This window comes from Pseudorca crassidens, chromosome 11 (assembly GCF_039906515.1).
Source record: "Pseudorca crassidens isolate mPseCra1 chromosome 11, mPseCra1.hap1, whole genome shotgun sequence".
Lineage (NCBI taxonomy): Eukaryota > Metazoa > Chordata > Mammalia > Artiodactyla > Delphinidae > Pseudorca > Pseudorca crassidens.
Window position 1 is genome coordinate 68,981,944 of NC_090306.1, and position 26,206 is coordinate 69,008,149.

General features: G+C 34.5%; 1 protein-coding gene across 19 annotated transcripts in view; it reads right to left on the reverse strand.

Annotated features, from left to right (window-relative positions):
- Positions 1-26,206, reverse strand: part of PPFIA2 (PTPRF interacting protein alpha 2) — a 476,082-nt gene that overhangs the window by 55,028 nt on the left and 394,848 nt on the right. For all 19 annotated transcript variants that reach the window (XM_067697456.1, XM_067697448.1, XM_067697445.1 and 16 more), the window contains 4 exons: positions 25,182-25,211; positions 22,135-22,265; positions 20,267-20,421; positions 8,353-8,446 (listed from right to left, as the gene is read on the reverse strand). In XM_067697456.1, the coding sequence (XP_067553557.1) occupies positions 8,353-8,446; positions 20,267-20,421; positions 22,135-22,265; positions 25,182-25,211 (410 nt within the window). The remainder of the gene's footprint in view (positions 1-8,352; positions 8,447-20,266; positions 20,422-22,134; positions 22,266-25,181; positions 25,212-26,206) is intronic.

Sequence of the window (26,206 nt, forward strand, 5' to 3'; positions counted from 1 at the left end):
ATTAGAAGAAGGCAAGGCTGGAAGTATAGACATTGTTTTAGTATGATGGCCTGAGAAAGAAAAGAAGAAAATCAACATGCTTGAGAGATTTTAAAGACCTAGTATCTGGATTAATAGTACAGGGAGGCGACAGTGATCATGTATGCAGGTGCCTAGAGGAAGGGTAAGGACAAAGCAGAACAAGGGGTAAAGGCAAAGCCCAGATTTCTGGTTTGGTCATCTGGGTGAAAGTCACTGCCCTAGTTCCTGTACCATATTCTTAGTTTTTCGTCTTCTTTTTCCACCCAGCTTCTAGTCCTGTGTTCATTTATTCTGAACATATGTTTTGAGTACCTACACTATGCCAAGCATTGCAAATGTTTAAAAAAAGTGGAGATTCTCTGCATCTAGTTCTTTGAATTGTGTAGAGAATCACAGAATCCCAAGACAGGTGCAATTTAAAGAGCATGTAATCCAATCTCTCAGCTGAAATTTGAATCCCTCATTTAATAATTTTGCCACATCCATATGCTTGGCAGGTCTATGTTGGACATAATCATGAGGAACAACTCTCTTTCTAAGCGGTCAATTCTTCTCAGATCTGTGACTGTTAACAATTCTTAGACGCAGCTCAAATTTATTTGTAACAATCTCTCACTTTTGGCCCAAGATCCTATCGTGCAGTCGAAAGAATACACCTGATTGCTCTTTTTCTTCGCAGCATCTGGATCCTTGTTGTCTACACTCCACATGTCCCTAATTATTTCTAACACTGCTTGAAGACATGGTTTGGTGTCATCTTGTTATGCTGGTCAAGTTCCTCTGAATATATGTCTGAATACATCTACTTCAAGCCTATTTCCCAGAAATAACCGAATATCCAGCTATGATCTGGTCAGTGCATAGAGTTTTGGCCTTATCAATTGCTTTTGGATATTGGAAATCAATATCTTTATCAGGCATTGCTAATTTGTCTTTTTTTGGTAGAAACATTTTTCTTAGGAGCTGCAGTTAAATGATATATATCCCCCTATACACAAGTAATCAATATGTATGGTCATGAAGTTGGATGCAGATTTATGTAAATGACCCTATTAAATTTCATCTTGTTAGATTTGCATCTCTCTTTAAAGGTCTTCCTTAAACAAAATTATTTATCTAAAACTTAACTATGTCCTTTAGCTTCATGCTTTCACAAATCTCATATTCGTATTTAAATCAAATATGAAAAGGCTGAGTCCACCACCTTCTGTTTCACTCAGTCATCATCAATTCACTTATTCAGTCCCTGTGATTACAACGGTCCCACCAGTTATATTTCCATGTTGTTAGTCTCATTTCAATCTTATGTTCATTTAGAAAGTAATTGAAATACCTTGCTAAACGCAATATGTGGTATTTCAACAGCATTTTTCCTCATCTACATGTCTGGAAAATGTTTGAAAAGTTTAAGGACACAGCTTATTCTTAAGGAACTCCATTTACTCCTGGTGATCAATAATCCCCTTTCTTATTGTTCAAAAATAACCTAAGAGATGTTTCACATTTATTTTGGGAACTAACAGTGAGGTGACCAGTCTTTAGCTCAGAGAACATCCGTTAAATAAGAACATTAGGTGGCTTTAGGCTTATGACACTTTTCTCATTCTATTCAAAGACCAGAGAATTAGAGAAGGGATCATGGCCACTGAAATTCTTAAGTGCAATAATTTATTTTCATGACTGTGTCTCTATAAGCTCTTTGAAGAGTGGAACTGTATAATTCAAATATCAGTAGTTTCTAACACAGTTCTTGGGACATAATAGGCACTAAGTGAATGAGTGAAAAGTTATCATTTGCATGTTCCATTAATCCAGGATTTACTTCAATCAAGACAAACAATATGGATTTTAGTTTTTAGAAAAGGAGGTCATTCTTCTGGTACATGTAACTATCTTGAGTTTTCATTTACTATTATTAATTCTTATTTTATTCTTTTCATTTTCATGGACAGCAAATATGGAGACTATACAGGGCTTCTGGTTCTACGTACTCTGTAATCTATTAACATTGCACTGTAGGTTCATAAGAGCAGCCCTATTTCCTCCATGTTTTCTTCCTTCCTCCATATGTGTGTGTGTATATATATATATATATATATATAAAAAGAGCACATTGGTTTTCCTCAGATTCATTTTTCCTAACAAATTTCAATGGATTTTGGCCTTTAGCCTTTGGCTATTAGTATTTTTTAGGTTCAAGAAATTCTTAGAATTGTCCATGGCTGGAGCTTGGCGGGGCTATCCATGATCAGATGGCAATGATAGCTCTAGCTCCTCAGCAGAGCGGACAAACTTCTGGAATTCCAAGTAGGAAACTGACACATTTTCCCAGATAAATATTGAGAACATTGGGTTTAGGTTCTGAAATATTCTACTTTTATTAGAGCTTTTTGAGTTGGTTGCCCAAGAGTGTTCCCCTGTAACCATGTCTGTGCTAAATGAACTCCTGACTATAACTAATTGATCCAAGTACAAATATCTCTTCTACATTAGGCCAATCAGATTCTTTCACCTAAGAACTTAAAAATGTGAAATAGAAAAGATGAGTTCTTGACAACACTCTAGAGAAGTATTTCATAATCTGTCATAGTTGAAATTTTAGAGTTGTCCTGGCACTGTTGCTTCTGCAATCTCTGAGATACTCTAATATCCTACCAGTGAATTCCCCTTTTTGTTTTATTTAGCCAAATTTAGTGCCTATAACATTCTTACAAAATATATTTTTGTGGGGGAAGCAAAGACATTTACCTTCCATATATATGACCTTACTTACATGGGAAAATGTATTCAAAGCTTCTAACACATGTCTTACAAATTAACCTCTGGAATACGACTCATTTATAAGTTTAACTTGGCACATAGGCACTTAATAAATATTTATTGAATGAAAGAATGTTGTGGAGTTTCTGTGATACCTTTAATTATGAATCTTTTCAGTGACATTTATTTTGCTTAGAGATATGCAAACTCTGAAACTTACAAATGCCAAAGATTAAAAGTGCCAAGTCTCAAAACACATTGATGTCTATGCACTGAAGAAGACCCTTAGGATTGCAATGGAAATAAATTAACTAAATCTATAGAGCTTCACTTTTATGTCTTTGAAGTTCTAACATAAAGATTCATCGGTAGTGATTAACTGTGACTGTTATGCTCCAAGGATAAAACTACTTCTCTGGAGGATGCTGCCGATAGCTGAGTTGGAATGTTAATTTCATTTTAATGATGTTGAAAAATTGATTTCAAATACGAACTCCATATTCACTTAGCAGTGATATCCATTCAGGAGAACATAGCAAATCTAACATATAATAATATATTACCTATATTATAACTAAAGATTGAAAATGATATATTACTCAGTATATTAATATTCATATGGTATCTTTCAATTTAGTCTCAAGATACAGAAGATTTCAACATGCATATATGTTTTAATAAAAAATTACACAGTGTGAAAATGCAGGAGAAAAACATTAGCAGATAAAAAATGACACAGATATTTCAGGATTTGTATTTCTGGAGCGAAGTAACCATTCACTGGGTATTCTGTCGATTTTAATACATTTACTGCCTATCAAGGACTGTCGTGAGAGTTAGACAGGTGTATTACTACTGAAACAGACAACTTCATCTTTAATCTCATAAGTCTCTAAAAATAAGCTTCTTAGAATCAAAGTTAAGTCTAGAAATAAAAACCTTTTAAGTCAATACATGTAACACAGACTAGTCTAACAAGTCTTTAGATTGAAAGTATGAAATAGAAAAATGAAACATAAAAATCATTTGAATATAAACATACTTATGACATTTTTGAACCTCAAAGATAAAGGGAGAACTCAAACTTTCAGGAGAGAGAGAGAGAGAAAGGAAAAAGAAATCCTATATGTTACACATAAAAGAATGACAATCAATTGACATTAGACATAACTGGAAGCCAGAAGAGCACTATGTTTAAAGTTTTGAGGAAAAATTATTTTAAACCAATACTTTTACAATTTTCAATTCATTTTATGTATAAAATATATTTACAGATCTTAAGAAGTTTGTCATAAACCTTATCAACACACTTCCAGAGATGGTGATATGGGAAATTGGCAGCTAAATATGTTCCAGGAGAAAAAATAAGGTAAGAAATCTGAAGAGATATTAATACAAATATATTGATACTTCTAAAACTTTTTTAGGCAAAGATGCTAATGACATAAAATTTCATTTTCTTCCTTGTGAGTTCATAGTTATTGATTCTAGAGTAACATATTTATGGAACCATAATATTGTAGATGCTATTTTTAAGGAGAGATGGGGCTTATACTTTCACATCTTGGAAACCTATGACTACCCAGCTCTTTCTGTGTCAGGTAACTTTATCTAACTTGGGGGTTCAGTTTTAGGAACCTCCCTTTTTCCCATATACCTAAATCATGTTCTATCAGCTGTGTCAGTGATAAAGCTGACATTTTGATCTCTTATTGTCTGACTCCTTTGTCTATTACCAAATAAATTCTAAACTTTGGCAAAGAACACAGTTTCTATTTACTGGGTATTAAAATACCCACACCTAGATTCTAAGTGAAGTTCGGGGAGTTAGGGAGTTAAAGAACATTCATAAATTGAGGTTCTTGGTGGGCCAGACCATGTACTATTTTGACCTTGCAGTAGCTTCTATTATGCTGTGCAGTTATTTTTTGGAGTTGTGTGGTTGATTTTCATTGGCCATCCTGAGCAAGTAGCTTTAGGTCTTAGTGTAAAACATTTGCTGGAGAGCTAAGAAAGGGAAATAAGTTCTTGAAGATCAGGATGATAAGTGTGAAAGAGAAGAAGTGAAGTTCTCAGGTTTAGTCTTAGAAATGAGGAAGATACTCAGTTTGTGTTAAATCAGAAAAGATGCTTGCCATCCAATGAAATCAAACAAGGGATGATGGAAAAGATCTCAGAGAGTAGTGACACATTGAGAAAACTGTGGAGAATCATAAATTTAATACGGAGACACATATTGCAAATAATAAGTGACTCAATTCTTAAAGATTAGGAGAACTATACAACAAGACTGCAGAAAAACTGGTCCAATTTTAAAGGGGAAGGCTAGACAAATTAATATGAAGTACTCGAAGGATTACAAGATGAGTTTCAGTTTGATGCAATTATTGTAGGTATTGACTGTACTCTATATAAGCCTGGTGAAGAAATTTATGGAATTAAAGCTTTAAAGTAAAGTACAACAAAGATAAGATGTAGTAAAAATGAACCAGGTAGAACAACAATAGATTGACTTTAGACCCTAAGAGTAGATGTTGTTCTGATGGAAGAATAGCACCTGAGTGATAATACACAACTCAGGAAGATAATACTCAACTCAAGAAATTTTAGAACAGTAGGTGCTTTAACAGATCCAGTATTGTTGATTTCCTATTTATCATTATAGGACAGTAGCTAGAAATATAAGAAAAACAAATTTCTGCACCAGAAAGCAAAGTAGAAGTAGAACAAAGTAGGAACACAGACCAAGTAAAATGCTTTAATCTACACGTGGTTTAATTTGCTGGATGGTAAATGCACCTCAAATTAGACCTTTGTTTGGGACTGCTAACATTGTAATTTCTGAACTTTGCAAGAATTTGGAATGTCTTGAATGCTGCTTTCTGAAAGTATGTCCCCCATATGGTTTTTTAAAATGTGTCATAAGTAACTTATTTAAAGATTTCTTCCAATTAAATTTAAATTCACAGATTGTCAACTGTAGATACCTGATATCCTAGTAAAGTTAAAAAGAAGACTTTTTTCCAGCTCTGCTATTCCCAGAGGTAGACTAATGAATCTCTGATATGAACTTTGGTACAGTGATCATAGGTCTAAGTACTATGTCCTGGACACATCATTTGGCTTGGTCATTAGATAAAATGTAGAAAAACAACTGTTAAGAAACTATAGTCATTGCAACCATGCATGTACAGTCTATAGTGTTCAACATTTTGAAATAGTTTGCTCCATTTTTTTGTGTATTTTTTCAAAAAAAGTACTTGAATTTTTTTCTATCTTGAAAGTAGACAAGTACACATGAAATTTGAACACAGAAAAGAGTATGATTCCTTGAAGCACACTTAAAGAGGATATGGCGTCTTTTAAAAAAAGAATATTGGAATTGTTTAAATAAAATTGTAAATGCTTTAGAAAATTTGAGAACATGATCAATATTTAATCATAATTAATAATATATTTGATAGAAGTAAATTTTGAAACTATGTCATTTAAAAATAATTTACCTTTGCTTATCTTGTAAAACCCATTACATGAAGGCACTTCACTCTTTGGTAACCCAGAAACCCAGGCTTGGTGCCATGGAAGTCCTGAATAAGTGTTAGCACTTCCTTATATGTCTTACAAATACAGGTTGCATATTTGTGCTCATAGGGCTTTGCTATGAGATGATCAACAATAAGAGAGATATTTCTGTCCTTTCATTGATTAACAATGCTAGCCTTGTTGGATCCATTTTAACCCAAATATTATTCTATAGGAAATAGTTGTGCTAAGGAATGTTAACCTTTGTTGTATTATAGTTTGTTTTTAATATTCTTCTTAATATTCAAGACTAGTATTCTATTTACTACATTTAAAAATTATATTTTGCCAAAACATATTGCAAAATGAAACAATAAAGTCAAGCATAGTAAGATCTCAAACCAAGTCCAGAACTAAAATCATTTTCTGACTATGAGAATACTTAGGATTCAAGAAATAATTCCATAATTAATATCAAATCAATCCAACAGTGTGTAAACTTAACAATTGCTAAACTTTAATTCTAAATTTATGATATTGTCAAGTCATTGTATAATTGGAGTTTTTTAACTTTAGTAGCTGTTAAAATGGACACTTAACTTGGTCCATAAACAACAAATGAACTATGTGAGGCACTGCCTTATATGCAATATGAAAACTGGCCAGATTGCCATTATTTGTAAATATTCCATTGTGGGAAAAATGAGAATTAACTTTTAAGGGAAATAAACCATGTCCATTAGTCAGGCTAGGTTTTGATTATTCTTATTCATTTAGATTTAAAGCAATCTTAAATAAATACATTCAAAATCTTTAGACATCAAATAAATTTTAGAGTCAATCAAAGGAGAAAATTTTTTTTCTCAGTAAATAACCATAAAATGTAACACTTATTGATAGGAACAGATTGTGATAATATTTAAATACGCTTTTGAGTAATCAGTAATGAAAGAGGAAATACTTATTAGTGTGGAATGTGACTGAGCATTTAATTGTCTTCAAGAAATAATGCTCCCACGGTCACTTCTTTTTTCTGAACAGTATTTCTACTAAATTTAGGTATATAACTAATTTTAGTAAGTAGAAAATTAATGACACAATTAGACTAGTGGACTTTTCTACAACTTGTAACTACGTATTTCTTCATTATTAGCAAACATCTGCAAAGCAAGTGAGAAGGCAAAATATGAAATAAATTAATTAGCCTGACTAGTATAACCACGTGCACATTAGCATGACTAATATAACCATGTTACAATAATGATGCCTAAAGCAATGAACATTCTTTCATAGTAAAGAAGGTTAATATGAAAACTATAAACATAATGTAATATTTGAGAGGGAAGAAAAGAAGTAACCAACCAAACGACTCTGGAATATAGAGAAATTCTTTGGATTTTAAAGAACATGGTCTAAAGGTCCTATTTCATCAGTGAAAATGTTACTAAGCTTTTAAAAAATATGTTATATATGGACCCACTTGCTTTCTAACAGCTGCTGAGACTCCAAAATTGCCAGTTTTGCAAGTCATTTAAAGGTTCCATATTATACATGAATGAAAAAAATACACTATCAGTTTCCTGACAGATGCAAAACAATCTGCTGTGAGTCTAAAATAAGTTTATGTTCAGTCAGTCAGAGAAACATTCTCCTTTTAAATACTCCATTTTAAGAGGAGGGCCTTTAATTGTTGTGAGAGGAACACAAAGTTGGATACTCTCATTTTATCATACCAATTCAGTAGAATTTAACATCAAATGGAATATTACATTATTTGTAAGGCTACATTTAAATATTTTAAATATATTTGAGTTTTGAAATAAATGATCTCTAGAAAAAAACTTTACTTCTACTATGGGCCAAAGATTTTTATTTTAATAGTTAGCCCATTATAACCATGAAACTGGTGCACCAAATAGTTTTAGGGAAGACCAGGACACTACTGGCCTCTGTCTATTGCTTTGTTTCCAATTACTCTCTTTTCAATTCCCCACAAACAATGACACAAAGTAAGTAAAAGTTAGAAAAAAAAAAAATCTCCAAACCTACTTTTTCTTCAGTCTTCTATCCTTCTCAGCTTGAGTTCCAAGTTTGCCTAACCCCAGGGACTCCTGAGCTGCAGCTTCAGTCTCCATAAAGCCTCCTGTGAAGAAGTAACTATTCATATTAGGTTGGATATATCGTGTCAATTCTGAAATTAAATTTTTAAAAGTTTATTTGAGCAATTGTTTAGTATTACATTTATTTTTTTTGGCCTGCCTTTGTATTTCTAACACAATATGCATTCAATGGCATGGGTACATACATAAACATACGCTGAGACGATGAAAAAAATAAAAGGTACCTCCTGGTAGACCATTCAATTGCACCTAGTAGCAACATAATACATGTAGCCTGTACACTGACAAACACCTGAATATATAGTTTGAAAGCTATGAGGTCTACTTTTCCTTACGAAAAATGAAAAAACTGTGCAGTGTGTGAGGTTTTTTTCGATGTTTGAAACGTGTGAAATTTTTCATATATAATGAAATAAATGATAGCCCAATGAGCAGAAACTCAGGTGTATGTCTTCAATTCCAAGTTGAGAGAATGGAGAAACATTTGCTGAGTTACCAAAACTTTCTGTATCTTGTCCTGGAACCCTCTTCTGCTCACCTGGATGACTCCTATATCCTTCGGTACCAACGTAACTTCCAGAACTTCCTATGTTCTAGCAGGCTTTGTTTTGTTTTGTAATTTCTATAATAATACCTGAAAAAATTCGAAATCTTTCTTCAAAAGATCCTGGTAAGACTTGTTTTTACCTAGCGGGTCACAAATTATTTGATGTAGTGTCAGTTTTATTGGCTTTGGAATATATCCTATATATATATATATATATATATATATATATATATATAACCTTGGAATAAGAGAAGGAAGAAAGGAAAGTATGTTGGGCATCAAACAATTTTACAAAGCAATTATTTAGTATCTTTAAACATATCATTGTTCATAAATTATCTGTTGTAATTGAAAAATGAGAACTTAATCCTGGGCTCTGTTTTCTCTTTGCTATTTACTATGTGAAAAACATGAAGTCAAGGTAAATGAAAAATGCTCATTATTTTTAAGTCATTTTAATTGGAAGAGATTTAAATTTCCATTTAAGCTCAAGATTAAGTAGAAAGATTTAAGCTAATACTAATTCTTAAAAGTCTACACAAAAACATTCACCAATATATCAGTAAATAAGTACTATTAAGGATAATTTTGTTGTAATTATTTTTCATAATTCATTTAACAAATAATTTAAATACTCAGTATTATTAATTCTGGATCATTGATATAAATAAGTTAATCTCATAGCCTACTAACTCTGTTACTGAACTGGATAATTATAAGAAAGTCCTCTTTAATTGAAAACACATTGATTGCTGTCTAGATCTTATTCAGGGATTCAGAGTTTGAGGACTGAAATTTATTCAATTATGCACGTATGCAATTAATACTTAAAGAACTTTTTATTGTGAATGATTTTCGTTGATGGTATCATTAGGAAAGTCATCCACTAGTTGACTAAAGTACTCTTGGGAAACTTTTTTTTGCTGTACGCGGGCCTCTCACTGTTGTGGCCTCTCCTGTCGCGGAGCACAGGCTCCGGATGCGCAGGCTCAGCGGCCATGGCTCACGGGCCCAGCTGCTCCGCGGCATGTGGTATCCTCCCGGATCGGGGCACGAACCCATGTCCCCTGCATCGGCAGGCGGACTCTCAACCACTGCACCACCAGGGAAGCCCAGGAAACATTTTTAAATGTGGGAATTTCCATTATGCACAGTGAGTGAATATTTTCATTTTATTTCTCTCATTGGTATACTTGCCCTACTGTATGTCCATAAATTACTATTCACAATCTGCAATTAACAATAAAATTGTTCTCTTGAAACATAAATGGACATGAATATTGATTCACTTAAAAGTTTAAAATTCTTAAAAAAAAAAAAAAAAGTTAAAAATTCTTGATCAGTCCAGATGGGGACACAGAGATTGATGAGTAGACCCATTCTATAAACAATGAGACATTTTCAACCACTACACGGTTGAATGAACCAGGCTTTTTGCCCTTCTGAGCAAAGAACATATAAATTATGATTTAAATTTTTTTCAAGAACCCAACATTTTAATTAGAGAAAAGAACAGTTTTTTAAAAAATTAACACTCTGGAGGAGAAACAAAGAGAGCTCTAGAGGAATTTTGTGAGTCAAAACTAGACCCAGAAAAAGTAGATATTAGACTTTTCTTCTCATAAATAAAATTATAAAAATAATAAGCATGAGGAGCTTGGAAATACTCTGAGCACTTCAAAATCTAATATCCTTTGAAGAGAATTTAATAAAGAATTGTCGACACATCCTGTTTGAAAATGCCAATAGAAAATGACACTTAAGGCCAAAGTAGGCAAAATTATTTTTAAGCAGCATATGTAGAACCGTACCCTTAAGCAGGAGCAAAAGTCTAATTATGTGCATTTTTTAAGCCTAAATAAAACATTTCTAGATGAGAAAAACATTCTTTCATAGAACTGATCCATCTGCCCCATAAATCCCAGGTTTGTCTCTCCAACCACCTGACCAGCTAACTGGTAGGATGAGCTCAGTCAAACCAGCTTATGAACTCTTTTACTCTGTGGATGATTATCTAAATCTGGTGAGAGTCTGCTTCAGTTTTTCCTAGGCATCAGTGGGATCCCATGGCTGTGTGGACTTTAGGAATATCTACTCATCTAGACCAATGTATTCATTAATCACATATGGCATTGAGTACTTGAAATGTGGCTGGTCCAAATTAAGCGCTCTGAGTATAAAATATGCAAAAGATTTTGAAAACTTAGTACCCCAAAAAAAGAAAATAAGATATCTAATTAATAATTTTATATTGATTACATGTTGAAATAATAATTTTTTCTGTATTGGTTTAAATAAAATACATTATTAAAATTAATCGCCCGTCTCTTTTTACGTATCTTAATATGGCTACTAGAAAATTAAAAATTACATATGTAACTTATATTTGCGGCTTGCATTATATTCCTGTTCAGCAGTGCTATATAGTAGTGGTTCTATACTGGACACAGTAGCAGTTTCCAGAGGGAATGTAAATATTTGCATATGCTGATGGAGGAAGAGGGCCACATTTTTAGATGTCACAACGACTGCAAAGTGCAACCGATATATATTAGATAGGAGACAAGAAATCTAAACTTCCTTCAATGAGTAGAAAATTCTTTAGTTTGCCCATCTTGAAATGGCAAGAGAGTCCCCAGTGAGAAACACTGGCTGGTGGACGCTAAGGGTTACCTATTCTCCAGGAGACCCCTTAGGAATATGGAGAGAGCATCATTAACTCCATCCATCTCATGGCATAAAGTGCTCAGGCATAGAAGGCTCGAGTCCCATGAGCCAGTGTACATTCAGATAATAAATTGCTTATCACCTTGTCAGTGGCCCCCTAGTGCTTGCATATGCAAAAGCCCAAGCCAAACTCCATGTCCTCAGTGAAGTTCTCTGGGCACTCTATCACTCAGGCACACTCTCTTTTGTGAGGTTGTCAAGGACTTGGAAGTGTTTGAGACAGAATAACTTTCAGGGTGTGAGGGGCCTAGTCAAATATTTTTCCAACCCCTTTCTATACAAACATTTTGAGTAACCCAAAATTAGTGGGATGACAACCTAGTGTGGTCCAATCTCATATGATACCATTCTAACAGCAGGAGTGAGTGATTAAATTGTTAGACCATCCTTCTGAACCAGGCTCAGGCCACTGGTCCAGAACAACCCCATAGGCAAGTCTCTGGGCTTCCCAAGGCATCTGGTCAACCCCAGATACGAGGTAGGGAGTTAGGGAGAAACAGGGACACAGGTGCACATGGTTTGGTTGGATTAGGCACCCTGCCCAGATGGCACTGCCTTCCTGGCTAGTTACAGGGTCTGAAAGGTAAAAAAAAAAATTGAATGCTTCTAGAGACTCGACCTACACAGGTCCAGGTCTTGGGTGAGGGTGTTCTGCCCGGATGGCATTGCCAGCCCCAACCTCTCCCAGGCACCAGAAGGAAGGTTTTAGAGAATTTCAAGAGAGGTGCTACAGACTGTGAGGTTACCTAAGACCCAGGCTGAGGAATTTGAGGAAGGACCTTCATATGCCCAGATCTTTGGATGGTACTCGTTGGAGATATCTGTTCGTTTGGATTGTGAAGGCAAATATCTCTATGATGCCTGGGCCTCAGACTCCAATCAGAATAATATATTTCATGTTGACCCTTGAGGTACAAGTCTGTAGGAATTTCTGGCCAAAACCCACATTGCAAAAGCTCTGTATCTCCATTTTTCCCGCAGAGTTCCCTGTTATCGTATTAAAAAGGGAACTCTAATTCCAGGGAGATTAAGACTATAATCTGCTGCTGATCAGTAGTTTCATCTTTCTTCTACTTGACCTCACTTCGGTATTAATCCATACCACTCATTTTGATTTTAAATGCACTTGAATTTATAAGTGATTACTTAATTGTTTCATGACTCTTAGTCTGTTAGTTCTCTGGAGGATGCACCTAGGCACTGTGCCTGGCTCATAAATGGTATGTAATAAATGGATTCACAATTGAAGCTAAAAAATGCTTTCTTCAAAAGAAGACCTTTTCACTATGCAGAGCATGGCTCATCTCTAACTGATACTTCGGGAAATTATATTGTATTTTCTAGTTCCATAACATCCAGGAACAATCTGAATTTCGGGGTAAAGGCCAGCACAGGCACCCAAATTTTACATGTAGAAAGGTGCTTGCTAACTAATGCTGGTGCAATGTTGATGTTGTTTCTCTCAGTGTGAAATTATTTTCTTCATTATGCTGATTATAGCAAATCAAAGAATTCAGACCATAATTACATAATCTGACAGATGACAATAAAGGAAAGAAAACTGCAATTTATCAGGCAAAAAAGTCTCTTTGAAATATATTGCTTCTCATATACACTTAAAGAAAATTTGCAAGGGTAGTTTTTATTTTTTTTACTCAACAACATATGCATTTTATACATCTGTAATCAGAGATACTACCTGTATAATTTACATACATTTTTATGCTTTTACCATTTTTCCATAGCTTTGCTATATTTTGATCAATTCTCCATTCTTGAAAATCTCTGTCTTTGATTTCTGTTTCCTTCTTGTAATGCCTCTTTTCTTTATGCTTACCATTCACTGTTGACATCTGCTAGGGTAGTCACGTGTGATCTGTTCTTTTTTCTTTACAGTCATTATTATTAGGACTCTCTGAAGGCCTGGGAGGGCTGGTGTTTCCTAGGCAGTAAATGTGTTAAAATCATATGGAACAGATGACTCCCCCAGAAGTAGCAAATGTTTTTAACATCACTACCTCTTCACTCTCTATTACCGTTTTCCTAAGCTGGTAAACTGCCTCTAAAGCGTGGTACTTGATTGCTCTGACTCCTAACTCTCACTTCTGCTTGGATACTTGACCCTGGAACCTAGATCATTTCCTGTGTTGTGTCTGCTTCAATTTGCTGTCTCCTAATCTCTGCATTTCCAATCTCTCCACAGCTTGGTAACTTGACCCTCAATTTTCATCATTTCTTTAGCTTGATATTAATAATTTGGTTTTACACGCTGGACCCCAGACTGTACCCACTTCCCAACTAACCATAAAAAGAGCCAGGTTCCTTTCCATCATGTTTCCCTTGGAATTTGTCCTTTCATGTGGCTTCAGCACACTTTTTTTCAGAGATAGGTCCTATTTGAAACTCAAGCTTTAACCTTTTCAATTCTGAAGGAAAACGGCACTTAGATGTTCCTAGTAGAATCAAACATATCCAGGGAGAGAAAAACTAATAATCGGAACTCTTTACTGACATTATGTCTATATGTTTTATAAGAAAATTTATAATATATTCTGTGATCTTTTTTATTATTGCCTTGAATTATTCTTTATTTTTTATGCATTTGTGTGTAATATCCTCAAGAAGTTATAAACTTTCTGAAAAAAATAATCATGTCTTTAATTTCATTAAGTTCCCAAACATGCTCCACAGGACTAGGAGCTCAGTGAGGTAATTTTTGATGGAAACAGTCCCACGAGTATATTGTCTGGAGCACTAGACCAGGAAGTGACATCTGGGAACCACTGCTAATTCTCCTACCAAGCAGCTGCTTTGCCATGATGATTGTTAAAATCATCTCAGTTTCTGTATAATATAGAATGTGGCTCACTACATGATCTTTAGATATCTTCTAATTCTGAAAGTCTGTAATTTTAAAAATAATATGCATTTTCATAGTAAATAACTCATGGTATATATTTTGTAGAAGGAAGAGTTGCTGGGTCTAAGGCTTAAATGTTAGAGCTTCATAGATTCAGGATTACTGGGGTTGAAATAGATCTTAAAGACCATCCAGTCCAACTGCTTTCTAATTCTTGGACCCCTTCCACAACAGTTCTTACTCGTATTTACCTAGCTTCTGCTTGACCATCTCCAGTGACAAATAAGTCATTTTTTGACAAGCTAGCTTGTTTGTATACAATTATGACTCACCAGTGTTCTCTTTCTTACACTGAGATGAGGTTAATCTTTCTACAACTTTAACACTTTGGCTACAGTTTTGTACCCTCACTCAACAACAAAAAGACCAAAGATTCCGCCACATAACAGCTTTTCAGATATTCTTAATCAGCCATCCAGACAGGTCAGCAAGGAGAATAAACATACCCCTGTACTTAGCTACTCCTCACATAATTTCAATCCTCATCAGCTTAATCCTCTCCTCCAACCTTTTTCCGAGGTTATGATATGCCTCCGAAAGTGTAGTAAACAGAAATGGATACTATTCCTTGGCTCTTGTTTTACAACAGCAGAACAGAATGGAAAAGTCTTCTTTTATCGCAATGCTGTACATCTATTAACGTGGACTAAATTTACTGACTTATATATTGACTTTAGAGTTACCTGAAAATTCTAAATTTTTCTTGTAAAAAATGCTCCTGAGAGTTATACTTTTAAAGTGGGATATTTTTGGACCTTCCAAATCTCAGTTTTTTGAGGTAGTCTTTAAGGAAGAACACTGATTCTTTTTTTTTTCATTTGTGATTTCTTTCCCTATCAGTGATCCAAAAAATCAGATTACTGGGCTGTCGAAATATTCATGTCCAAGTGATTGGGGGATGTGAGGATCAAGAACAGGGTGAATCCTAATCTTGCCACTAGAAACCTGGATCCAAGGTGGCATCACTCCACTTATCATCACTAAAAAGGAGGCCTATGCAACCAGTAATAAATCTCACCAAAGTGTTCCATCACCCAGGCCCCATTCTGACATCTTGTCTACAGGGCTGTCATGAGTTACAGCTCACCCAAATGCCTTTCCTGTTCTGTTACCAAGTAACTTTGTCAAAGAAACAAACAAGCTTCATCTGATATGCCTATTTTAAACACAATTTAATTTGCTTTGTTTCAAAACAGGTTGATGCCTTCAGATAAAATTAAAAGTCAAGCCAGTCAAGATTCCAATTACTGATGCCTAATCATGGATCTCGAGGTTCAGAACTCCTGTTTGTGGTTGTCTTGACAGGACAGACAATGTAGCAGGTAAAAGTTTTCTGGGCCAGAAACATATTCAAGTTTTTGATTTGTTTTAAATGAATGGTTGTCCATGTTTATGTACTATCTGTCTCACTAAATTGAATGTTCTTTGATGCCAATGCCATGCTTTAACCATTTTCCTAAAGTACATGGTTGGTACTCTATACTTCACATTGGCTCAACATATGCTATTCACTCAAAGTAGGAATAAATAAATGACTTTGGATTATCAGCATTCCCCCTGTCCCACCCCTCAAGATATCAACTCTCTTGGGCTTCGGTGTCCTGTTGTTAGTGCCTCTTTTCTGGATGAAGTTTTGCTTTTCAAGTAAGCAGATAGAGGCAAAAATGTGAGTTTTGGAATAGGTCCACTTATTTGTATATCTTGTTCACATAAGGTACACCTTCAGTTTATTCATTTTCTTTAAACTTTAAAATTACTAAACAAAAATAATAAAAATAAGAATTTTATAATTCCCCTTTTGGTCTGGGCAGTTTTTCCAATAATCAGTTTATTTTGGTTGGTGGCTTTTTTGACATTGTTCTTACATGTCTATGCCATTCACTTATATCTATTATTTGTTAGATAACAGCTTTTGTACCAAAATTTTTTAGAATCTGTTTTTAGGAAGAGGTCACCTATTTCAGATCTACTACTTAAGTTTACATTATCATAAATATAGCTGTGAGTTTGTTACCATCCTCAAATTGCTTTGATACTATCTAGCCTTTCCTTCCATATTGGTTAAAACTGAACTTGTTTCTAGAATTTTATGTATGGAAGTCAGGATATGGAAAGTTGTAAAGTGATTGACAGATGAGGAAGTAAAAATAGCAGTTGTGGACAACTCACTTAAGCTTGGATTATAAGGGCAGGGAAAAGATAAGTCAATATTTTGGGAAGATGGCAGGATTAATGATGACTTTTAAAATATAGATTAGACATGAGCATGTTTAAAGATTAATGGAGGGCTTCCCTGGTGGCGCAGTGGTTGAGAGTCCGCCTGCCAATGCAGGGGACATGGGTTCGTGCCCCAGTCCGGGAAGATCCCACATGCCGCGGAGCGGCTGGGCCCGTGAGCCATGGCCGCTGAGCCTGCGCGTCCGGAGCCTGTGCTCCGCAACGGGAGAGACCACAACAGTGAGAGGCCCGTGTACCGCAAAAAAAAAAAAAAAAAAGGTTAATGGAAATATCAGAGATGCATTGCATCTGGATGCATTACTCAGGGGGGAAAAGTTGTGGTTATTCAGCTGCTAAGTCTTTAAAGGGTGTTATTGCATCCTGTATCTATTGTATGCTCTAGGAAGTAAGCAGAGGTATTTACTGGCCGTGCTGTCTCCGTGTCCCTCAATGCTCAATGAGATTGTTGAACCTGTTTTTGCATCTTTTCATATTGGTGCTTGTAATATATAAAGAAAATGAAAGAAGAAAGAAGAGAGAAAGAGAAACTAAAACCAGATCCCCAAGTCTGCTAGAAGGAATATTTCCTCTGCCAGGACACTCTCCCCAAATTCAACTGTGACTTTCAAGGAGGCATGGTTCATATATATGTTTTATCTTTTTAAATACTTTATCTTTAAAGTATTTTTAGCTTTATTCAAATGCTTTTCAATGTGTTGCTTCCTTTGACTTTTGGAGTTTCCACATTTATATTGCCTCTGCTATAACACATTTGTAAAAATAGATTATATGTATATTGAATTTGATTCTACATGGTTAGTGGTTATCAATGCAGTCACATTGACTGACTCATCATAACTGAAGTTCACTTTATTACCCTAGCTTTTCAGATTGTTATATAAGGAAAATAATGTCCCCTTTATAATTATTCTTCTCTGTGAATTACTAAGAATTCCTCCCTTTCTGTTTGTCATTCCTGATGGAATTGAGTGAACATTTTCATAGTTCTATTTAGAAAGTTTTCCTCTTCCACACCTCATTTCATTTAAAGGCATCTAGCACAGCTACTCTCAGGTTAACTTATGTTTCTTTGCATTTATGAGCTAAACTCTTTAAGAGTTCTAAATATTGGGACATGGTCCAAAATTTCAAATTTGGTTCTTTGACACCATCATCATTCTACCATGTTACTTTCCATGCCATCATTTCCTATCTTGTATTTCTATTTTCATTGGTAGAGGAAAGAACATTGACAGTGCTCCCATGTCAGAATTTTCTAGATCACGATATTAAAATCATGATCAGTAGAGATGTTTCCCTAATTTCTTCTGATGTGTGAATCAGCAGCATTAAGTGGTAGCCCCTGGGTTTGGTAAGTTTTCATGGTCCTCTCCTCACAACCTGGATGTACATCTTTCAGGACACAAGTAAACATGAGTCCATATCCCTCAACCAAAGCACTAGTGGTACCATGTACTATTTCTTCTGGAAAAAAATATGAATTCCTGAAACCTACTTGTGTCTGTGTTTTCTTCTTATTTTCTCAAGTATTATTTTCAATAAAGACCTTTATTTTTGGTTTCTCCAGGAGCTTTGATTCACCCTCAGTGTAGCTTCTGTATAGCTCCAGAGGTATAGATTTTTGTCTTTGTCTTCCTCATCAGCATTGTAGTCCTTACTATGCTGCTGACACTGGCTTTGTTTATACTCGGTTGTTCTATGGAGTAAAATAAAGTTGCTCAGAGCTCAGAAATCTTCTCAGGACTATAATGTGATCTTGAATAGCTATTGCTATTTTCTGACTTGGATGGAGTTGATAAGAACCTAATTGTAACTGATTCCCTTCTCATCTGTTCTGACATAGAGACACACAGTCATTGAAAATGGGTAAAAAGGCTAAGTTTCTAGAAGGTTCTATATTTTTCTAGACTTTAAATTATATCCTGGATACCTTGATTTTGACTATGAATAGTTGTCAAATAAAATAAAACAAATTTTATAACAATGTCTTGGCATGTACATTTTGTATCCCCCAAGTAATCACCTTTTCTTTTCTTTCCTTATGCAATAATACTTTTCTTTTTTTATATCCTAAGGGGTTCCTATCCTGAGAAAGAGAAACCCAAAGAGGCTTTAATTCTCCTGATGGTAACGCTCAATCACACAACTGGCTGCTCTTGTGTTATAAACATCGGTTTCCTATGGTTTCTGATGTTTTGTGTGGGTTTCATGCTGTGGAAGTGGGGAAAGATATTTTTGAATAATATCACGGTTGTAAATCTGCAAAAATGAATATTATTCTCAGAAATTCTTGCGGTGCCAGGGCAGGAAACTAAGTCTAGGGGTTGGGACATTACTTGTGAATAATAATTCCTTTATTTCAGAATCCAAAGGGAGTGCTAAGAACTTTGTATCATTCTGTTCATCACTTACTATTAGAGGTAGGAGTTAAATCCTTTTCCCTGTAACTTAACTCTAGTTCTAAATTAAATAGAAGGAGAAGAGCAGGGAAAAAGAAGAGGCAATCATAAATAACCAAGATGATGAAAAGAGATTTCAGAAAAAAAGTAAATATGTAGAAAGACACCAAAGAAAAAAAAGATCAAGTGTATATATCATCATTTTAGAAAATACATCTCACATATTCTTTTTGTTTCAGACTCTCCATCTATCCATCTATCTATCTATCCATCCATCTATTAACAAGGTATCTATGTATTTATATATTTACCTAAGGTCATTTCAAATGTACTGATCTATTTTATTCAATTAGTCACCAACAATAATTAATTCTAACACAATCTTTATTGCCAGATTCTTCCCTCTGTCTCTCCACCTACATGTTGTTGAGTTTGTTAGTGGAAAGTTGTGACAGTTTAAAACAAAGAAACCTTGTCTTTTTTTACATTTTATGCCCTTTATAATGTATTCTGACCTAAAAAGAATTCTTTTGGATTTTTTGTAGGCTTCTTAATTTTTTCAACAGAAAAGCTTTTAAATTCTCACAGCTAAGCTCTTATACACATCTATGCAGTATACTCAATGGTTTTAAGCTGGTTTTGAAACATGGCCCTAGGACAACTATCTCAGTTCTGCAAATTACTAATACGTTGTTTACTCATCAATAAATAAGGATGACAGTAATATCACTTGCCTCAGAGGGTCCTTGTGTCTATCACAGTGTTAACATTACATAAATTCTAGGTATTGTTATTAACAGAGAAATCAAAAGGACTGAAAGTTTTACAATATTCTTCCTTTGAAACTTTTGTCAAGCTTGATTCAGCTGTATTGGATTAAATACAGCTGATTAAAACAGAAAGTTTGTCAGGCAGGAAAAGAATAAAAATATGAGAAATGGAACGAAAGACAGATGGATGCTAAGAAGTGAGGAAAATGAGTGGCAGTGGAAAGTCAAACATGCGTACTTACGGAGCTGCCCAAGTCGAGCTTTTTCTTTTTTACCAAACAAACGACCTATTGAAGACTTGATTCCTTTCTTCTTGGGGGCTTTGTGAAGAGAGTCTTGGCTGCTGTTGGCACTGCCAAGCCCAAGGCTTTCAGCCTCGAGGGAGGCAGTTAAACTACTGTAAAACACGAAAGAGGACAAACTGCTTGCTTTGGTGTAGCATCCACAAGGTACACAAATTAAATTCCTTGATAAAAGTACGAAAGGAGGAACAAGTACACTGAATGTTATTTTCTCCTTTTTTCCCATGTTTTTTCTTAAGCATATTAAAGTGTGATTTCCTCAGGCTTAGGGCCCTGAGCCTCCAGGTTTTCTCTAGAAAAATTTCTTTTTCTCTCAAATATATTTTCCTTATTTTTCATACAATATCAAACTAATCAATGAACATAGGTTGGTTTATTAACTTATAAATTCTATAAATTGCCCTTGACTCTTTACCTATTTCCTTCTTGCAGAGTTTGATTTTTAGATCTTAAACATAATGACCTATGACAAGAAATTTAAATATAATAAAGTTTATGCTCTATTCTAGCCCATGGTTTTACTGGATTTTCCTCTAGCTATCTTTCTCTCTCTCAGTTTTGGAGACTAATTCATTGAATTTTAAATCACCTGTGAGATTTTGAAGTAACAAATCATATACCCGAGTGATCACTGTATATTTTTTCTTACAGTTCTCAGGTATTCTTTTAGGTACATGATAAACTGAAATTATTTCCAAGCAAGCTGATCTAGGTTCCATTCCTGGTCAATGTATTTGACACTGTATTAATAGGATAGGTTCAATGATACTGTTATCCTTCTTTACAGCTGTTAATTTGACAATATTGTGATGAGTTATTTAACTTTATTCATCCAAATTAATCTGGGTTCATATTCTCTAAACTCCAAAAGCTACTGCTTTTCATATGTTACAATATATTTCACTCTTTTTTTTTGAGAGTAAAGTAAGTATAAATTTTGAATCTGGAATAACTTTTTTCACATTAGAAATTAAAAATAAACAAAACGGAAAAAAAAAGTCGGCTGGCACAGAAAGCTCTGTTTTCAAAACCGTTTATTGTAAAACACATACTATTTAGAAGACAGATTCTTAAAGTATTAATCGTTAAGTCACTACATTCGGTTATATCAGTTAAGTGTTCAGAGATGCTGTAATTGATGACAGTGAAAGAACATACATTTAAGATGTAAATTGCATGCTTAGACTTATTTATGGCATTAATAGAGATCTGCTTCAGTTTTTTAGGCAGATGGAAAGGACAGTATGAAGAGTTGCTATGACAAATGGGGTATTTCCCCATGTAAACTTTTCTTTTAATATTTCGGCAAATGTGTTTTTTTTTCTCTTCTCTAAGGAGGAGCTGTTATAGCTGGCACTTGCAGCACCAATAGGGTGATTTACATACCTGTCTGTTAAAAGTAATTGGGGTACAAGCATGGACTTTTCAGACCTTAATTATCCTTATACTAGAAGCCAGATTTATAGTCTTGTATTAGAATCCTTTAGTTTTCTGTAACTATTCTAATAAGTCCTTCCTGTAGTCTGACTCTGTTTTAATAGGAAATATCCACTAAAAGTAGAAAATCTATTCTCATAAATATTGGCTAGTAATAAGACCATAAATATACAGTTAAATTTAAAACTGAAAATTTGATCTCAGAATGAAAATTTGTGTTTTTCACAAGTGACATTGTGGACAGGGAGCAGAATTATAGCTTAAATCAAAAATTTTATATAAATTTTTAAGTAGTCTGTTTGATACTGAAAGAAGGAGGAATATTTTTGGAAAGAGAACATATAATGTGCAGTGTGCTGGGAGAGTCATACCTTCGGGCATCATTGTGGTAGGAAGAAGGGAGGGTGTGAGTCATCCTGACGGCTCTAGGGGTAGGGGGAGGAGAAGTTTCACATTTAATTGTTGCTTTATCCTCCCGACCATCTTCTTCTACCACTGCAATCTAGAAGCAAAAATGATACATCAGATGAACTTTTTCTAAATTTCAACTGAAACTGATGAAAACGGAGAATCAATAAAGCAAGGCTATTTGAGTAATTCTGCAAAATATAACTGTATCAGATAAAGTGTTTTAAATTGGGCTATTTAAATGTGTTCCCAGATGTTTAAAAAAAGAGCTGCAGTTTATAAGAAAAAAGCTTTCTTTTTAAAGTGAGAATAATAAAAGGTAAGAACAGAATTTCTGCAAATTTTTTCATTTCATTACCTCTCATGGGAAAATTGACAAAGGCATACAGAGCACCATAAGCAGATGGGATGGAAGGGATTTCTTTAAAGAATTTAGTTCAGAGTCCAGAACAATTCAGGATACCATAAATTTTGTCAGAGATAGATATATAGAACTGTAAGAGTTTTCAAAAATCAACTTAATTGTACAATAAAGATATTTTTAAAAACAATGCTGCATTTTGTCATAGCACCATTGTGCATTAAAACATATATATATATAGAGAGAGAGAGACAGACAGACAGAGAGAGAGAGAGAGACAGAGAGACAGACAGAGAGAGAGAGAGAGAAGGATTGTAGAAAGCATAGCTAAAAGATATATGGTTCTAGAAGTTCTGACAAAGAAATTTCTCAATATGGCTATAACAAAATGTTTAAGCTGTGTTCTCATCTTTTGTCTATACCATGTCTTGCTATTTTCTACATTAAGCTATTATGCATAAGTGTGTTATATATGATAAAGACGTTATGTGTTGGAGAAACGTAATGAAATTTTTTGTCTGGGCTCTTGTCATTTAAGCCTAGGTTACTTTTAACAGCTTAGGCAGTCATCTTAATAAGATCTCCTCTCTCCATTTCAACGAGCACAGTGCCACCAGAAGAACTGTTTTCAGGAACTGCTTTCAGCATGATGTCAACACTATGGAAAACCCTTTCTAAACTCACATCTCATCTAAACTCATAAAGCATATTTCTAAACTCTTCCTAATACGTACTTAAGTTTTCACAATTCCATTATCTAACCATGATTGTTTTCCACAATTGTTTCTGTGAAGCCTGATTACTTCTGTTTCAGATGTTTTCCTGAAACACACTCATAAAATGCCCTCCTCTCTCCACATGGCGGGCCAAACTAGGCCAACTTTACCAAAATATCAGCTCTTAAAAACATCATACACAAACCATTTCTCTGAATAACACTTAGAGCTCACACTATATAAACAAAGTGGAGGAGAAAAGCTTCATAATCAGAGATGGATTTGAATCTTGGTTTCTCTTATTTGTTGAACGACATGTGCTAATTACTTCTCTACTCTAAGACTAAATTTCCTCATCAATAAAATAGAACTGATAATACTTAGTTTAATTTGTCCTTTTGATGTACAAATTAAATCATGCATATAACTCCTTACCCTGATATATATATATATATATATATATATATATATATATATATATATAAAAAACAAATTTTAACTTGTGGTTTTCTTTCTTATGACCTACCTTTCTTACCAATCATCTCTTTACTCCCTGAATTCCCTGAGGCTATATTTCTGCATGGGACCTTCCTTTATGATCTTTTTTTCCTTATACACACTGAAATTCTTTTACATCATCTGCTCAGATTTCTTCCTTTATTCCCAGTATAATCCTTTTAAGTGGTGGAAGAGGTCAAAGAAAAATAGTAATAACATTATGCATGGTAAATTTGACAGCTGAGAACTAACTGGTAGTGTCCAGGAGAAGATGCTAAAAGAAGATAGAAAATGGAAAATAAAAAGAAATTCAATCAATCTAAGGCCATGTAAGCATAGTATGGATTCCCTTAATTGAAAAAAAGTTCCCTGGTTCCAGAATTATTTGGGCATAGGCTGACCACCACATCTTGAAGATGCTGAAAATAGACTGATGTACTGGATAGTAGGTTGAACCTTTGAAATTTGTCCCATCTGATATCCTGTGAGTCTGAGCTCTGCCGTTCTCAGTCATCTAACAAGTTGTCATTTTGTGAATCAGAACTGTAGTGCATTTTGTTTCCTATACCCAATATTTATTCTCTTGACTTCATTCCAAGCAGTAAAGTAGTATATTAATTCTATTTTTATATTTTCTGTATTTGTGATGCTCTAGTATCTGAGACCATGCTGAGAATGCCCATCCCAGGGCTAGCTAATTCCTAGAGATAGGTAACCATGTTCCTGGAGTGTGTCTTCCATATGCAAACAAATCATCTTCATCAGTACCTCAGATCCTCTTCTCTATCTGGCTCTTACATTCCAGGAGGCACTATTCCTCTGTCTTAATCATCCCTGGCCAGGTATCTGACAACTAGAGAGAGCCCCTAGACCCTACAGCCCACTGAAATTGTTCAAACTAGCCAATCTTAAACCTGCTTACCCTGCCTTTCCATTCCTACAAAAACCACAATAAACATTCCTTCCCATGCTTTCCTCTCACTTTCTGACTGCTGACCTGGTGCTTCCCATTGACCCGGCATAGTGAAGCAGGTCCCTTGCTCTTGGGAAGTAGAAGCAAGAAGCTATCACTTATTGGCAATTGTTTCTTGATTTGTTGGTCTTATATATCTGAATAATGGTAAAACCTATATTTTAAAACAAGCATCATTGTTGTTCTACATATCGACAGTAAACTATCTAATTCTACCAAGAGAGATCTAAAAATTCTGTGGGAAATTGGGATATTTTAGTCCCCACAGTCTAATCATTACCCTAGAAAGCATAAACAATTTTATTTTGAGACATTTGCTCTTATGATCATATTTAAACAATTCAAAAACACTTAAATACTTTTAATATTTTTTATAAAATGCTTCAGTTAGAAGAAATATAATTTTAAATCTCAGAAAAAACAATGTTCAGTTAGTAATCAGATCAAAGAAATGTACAGTACCTTTCTCCGATGTTTCCTCAGATCACTTGGCTGTGATTGGCAGTAATAAAAGCGACATAAAACAGAACCAATTAATGATTACCATTTGACCATGTCACAAGTTAAATAGTATCTATAATTTAACTACCTTTTTTTTGTTTTCATTCCATTCTTTTCAAAATAAATGTCTTTTAACCATTATAAAAGCATTCCTCCAGGGAACTATTTTAGAGAGGAAACTTCCTATGTGGCATGTTGCAGGGGACAGGTCTTCATGATGGGATCATGTGTATATACGTAAAACATGAGACATGAGACATGGACCTTAGGGAATATGAAGCACATATGGAGTGAGCTAGCCAGAAGTAAATATGAGACTATATCCTCCCGAGAAAATATAGATGGGAGTGAAGAAGACTATGTGTAAATGAAGATCCAATGCACATATATGTAGTTTATAAACACTCCCTTTTGTCTCATCTACACAGGGCTTTGGACCTTCTCAGGGCGGATATGCTGTTCCTACGTGATCTCAAACTTCCTGGCATCCTAACAAACTCTCCATCTCCAAATACCAAAAGCTCTGGCCTCAGTATATCATATTTCTGGGGCTGCTGTTTTCTTGTCAGTGCTCTTTTAGAGAATTTTTAAAAAATAGTTATTTATTTATGATCCTAGATAAAACTTATTCACTTAATATTTGTTAAATTTTCTTATGTAAGTAAAACATTTTACTAAACTATTCCATTATACTTTACATTTTTGTTGCTATTGAAAAATGGGTTGATTTACCTCATTCAATATTCAAATTAGATATCGCTAACATGTTATTTATGCCTATGGATTTGTGGTGAGGTAAAAGTAAATACAAATAGGCTTTATTATCAGGACAAATAATAATGTTTGCAAAACATATAAACATATACAATATGAATGAATACAATGTCTTTTCAATCTCTGTCCCTAAAATTTCAAATTTTGCTCTGAATATTCAAACATGAATTATATGCAACAAAATTATTTTTTCTCCAATATTTTCTACAGGT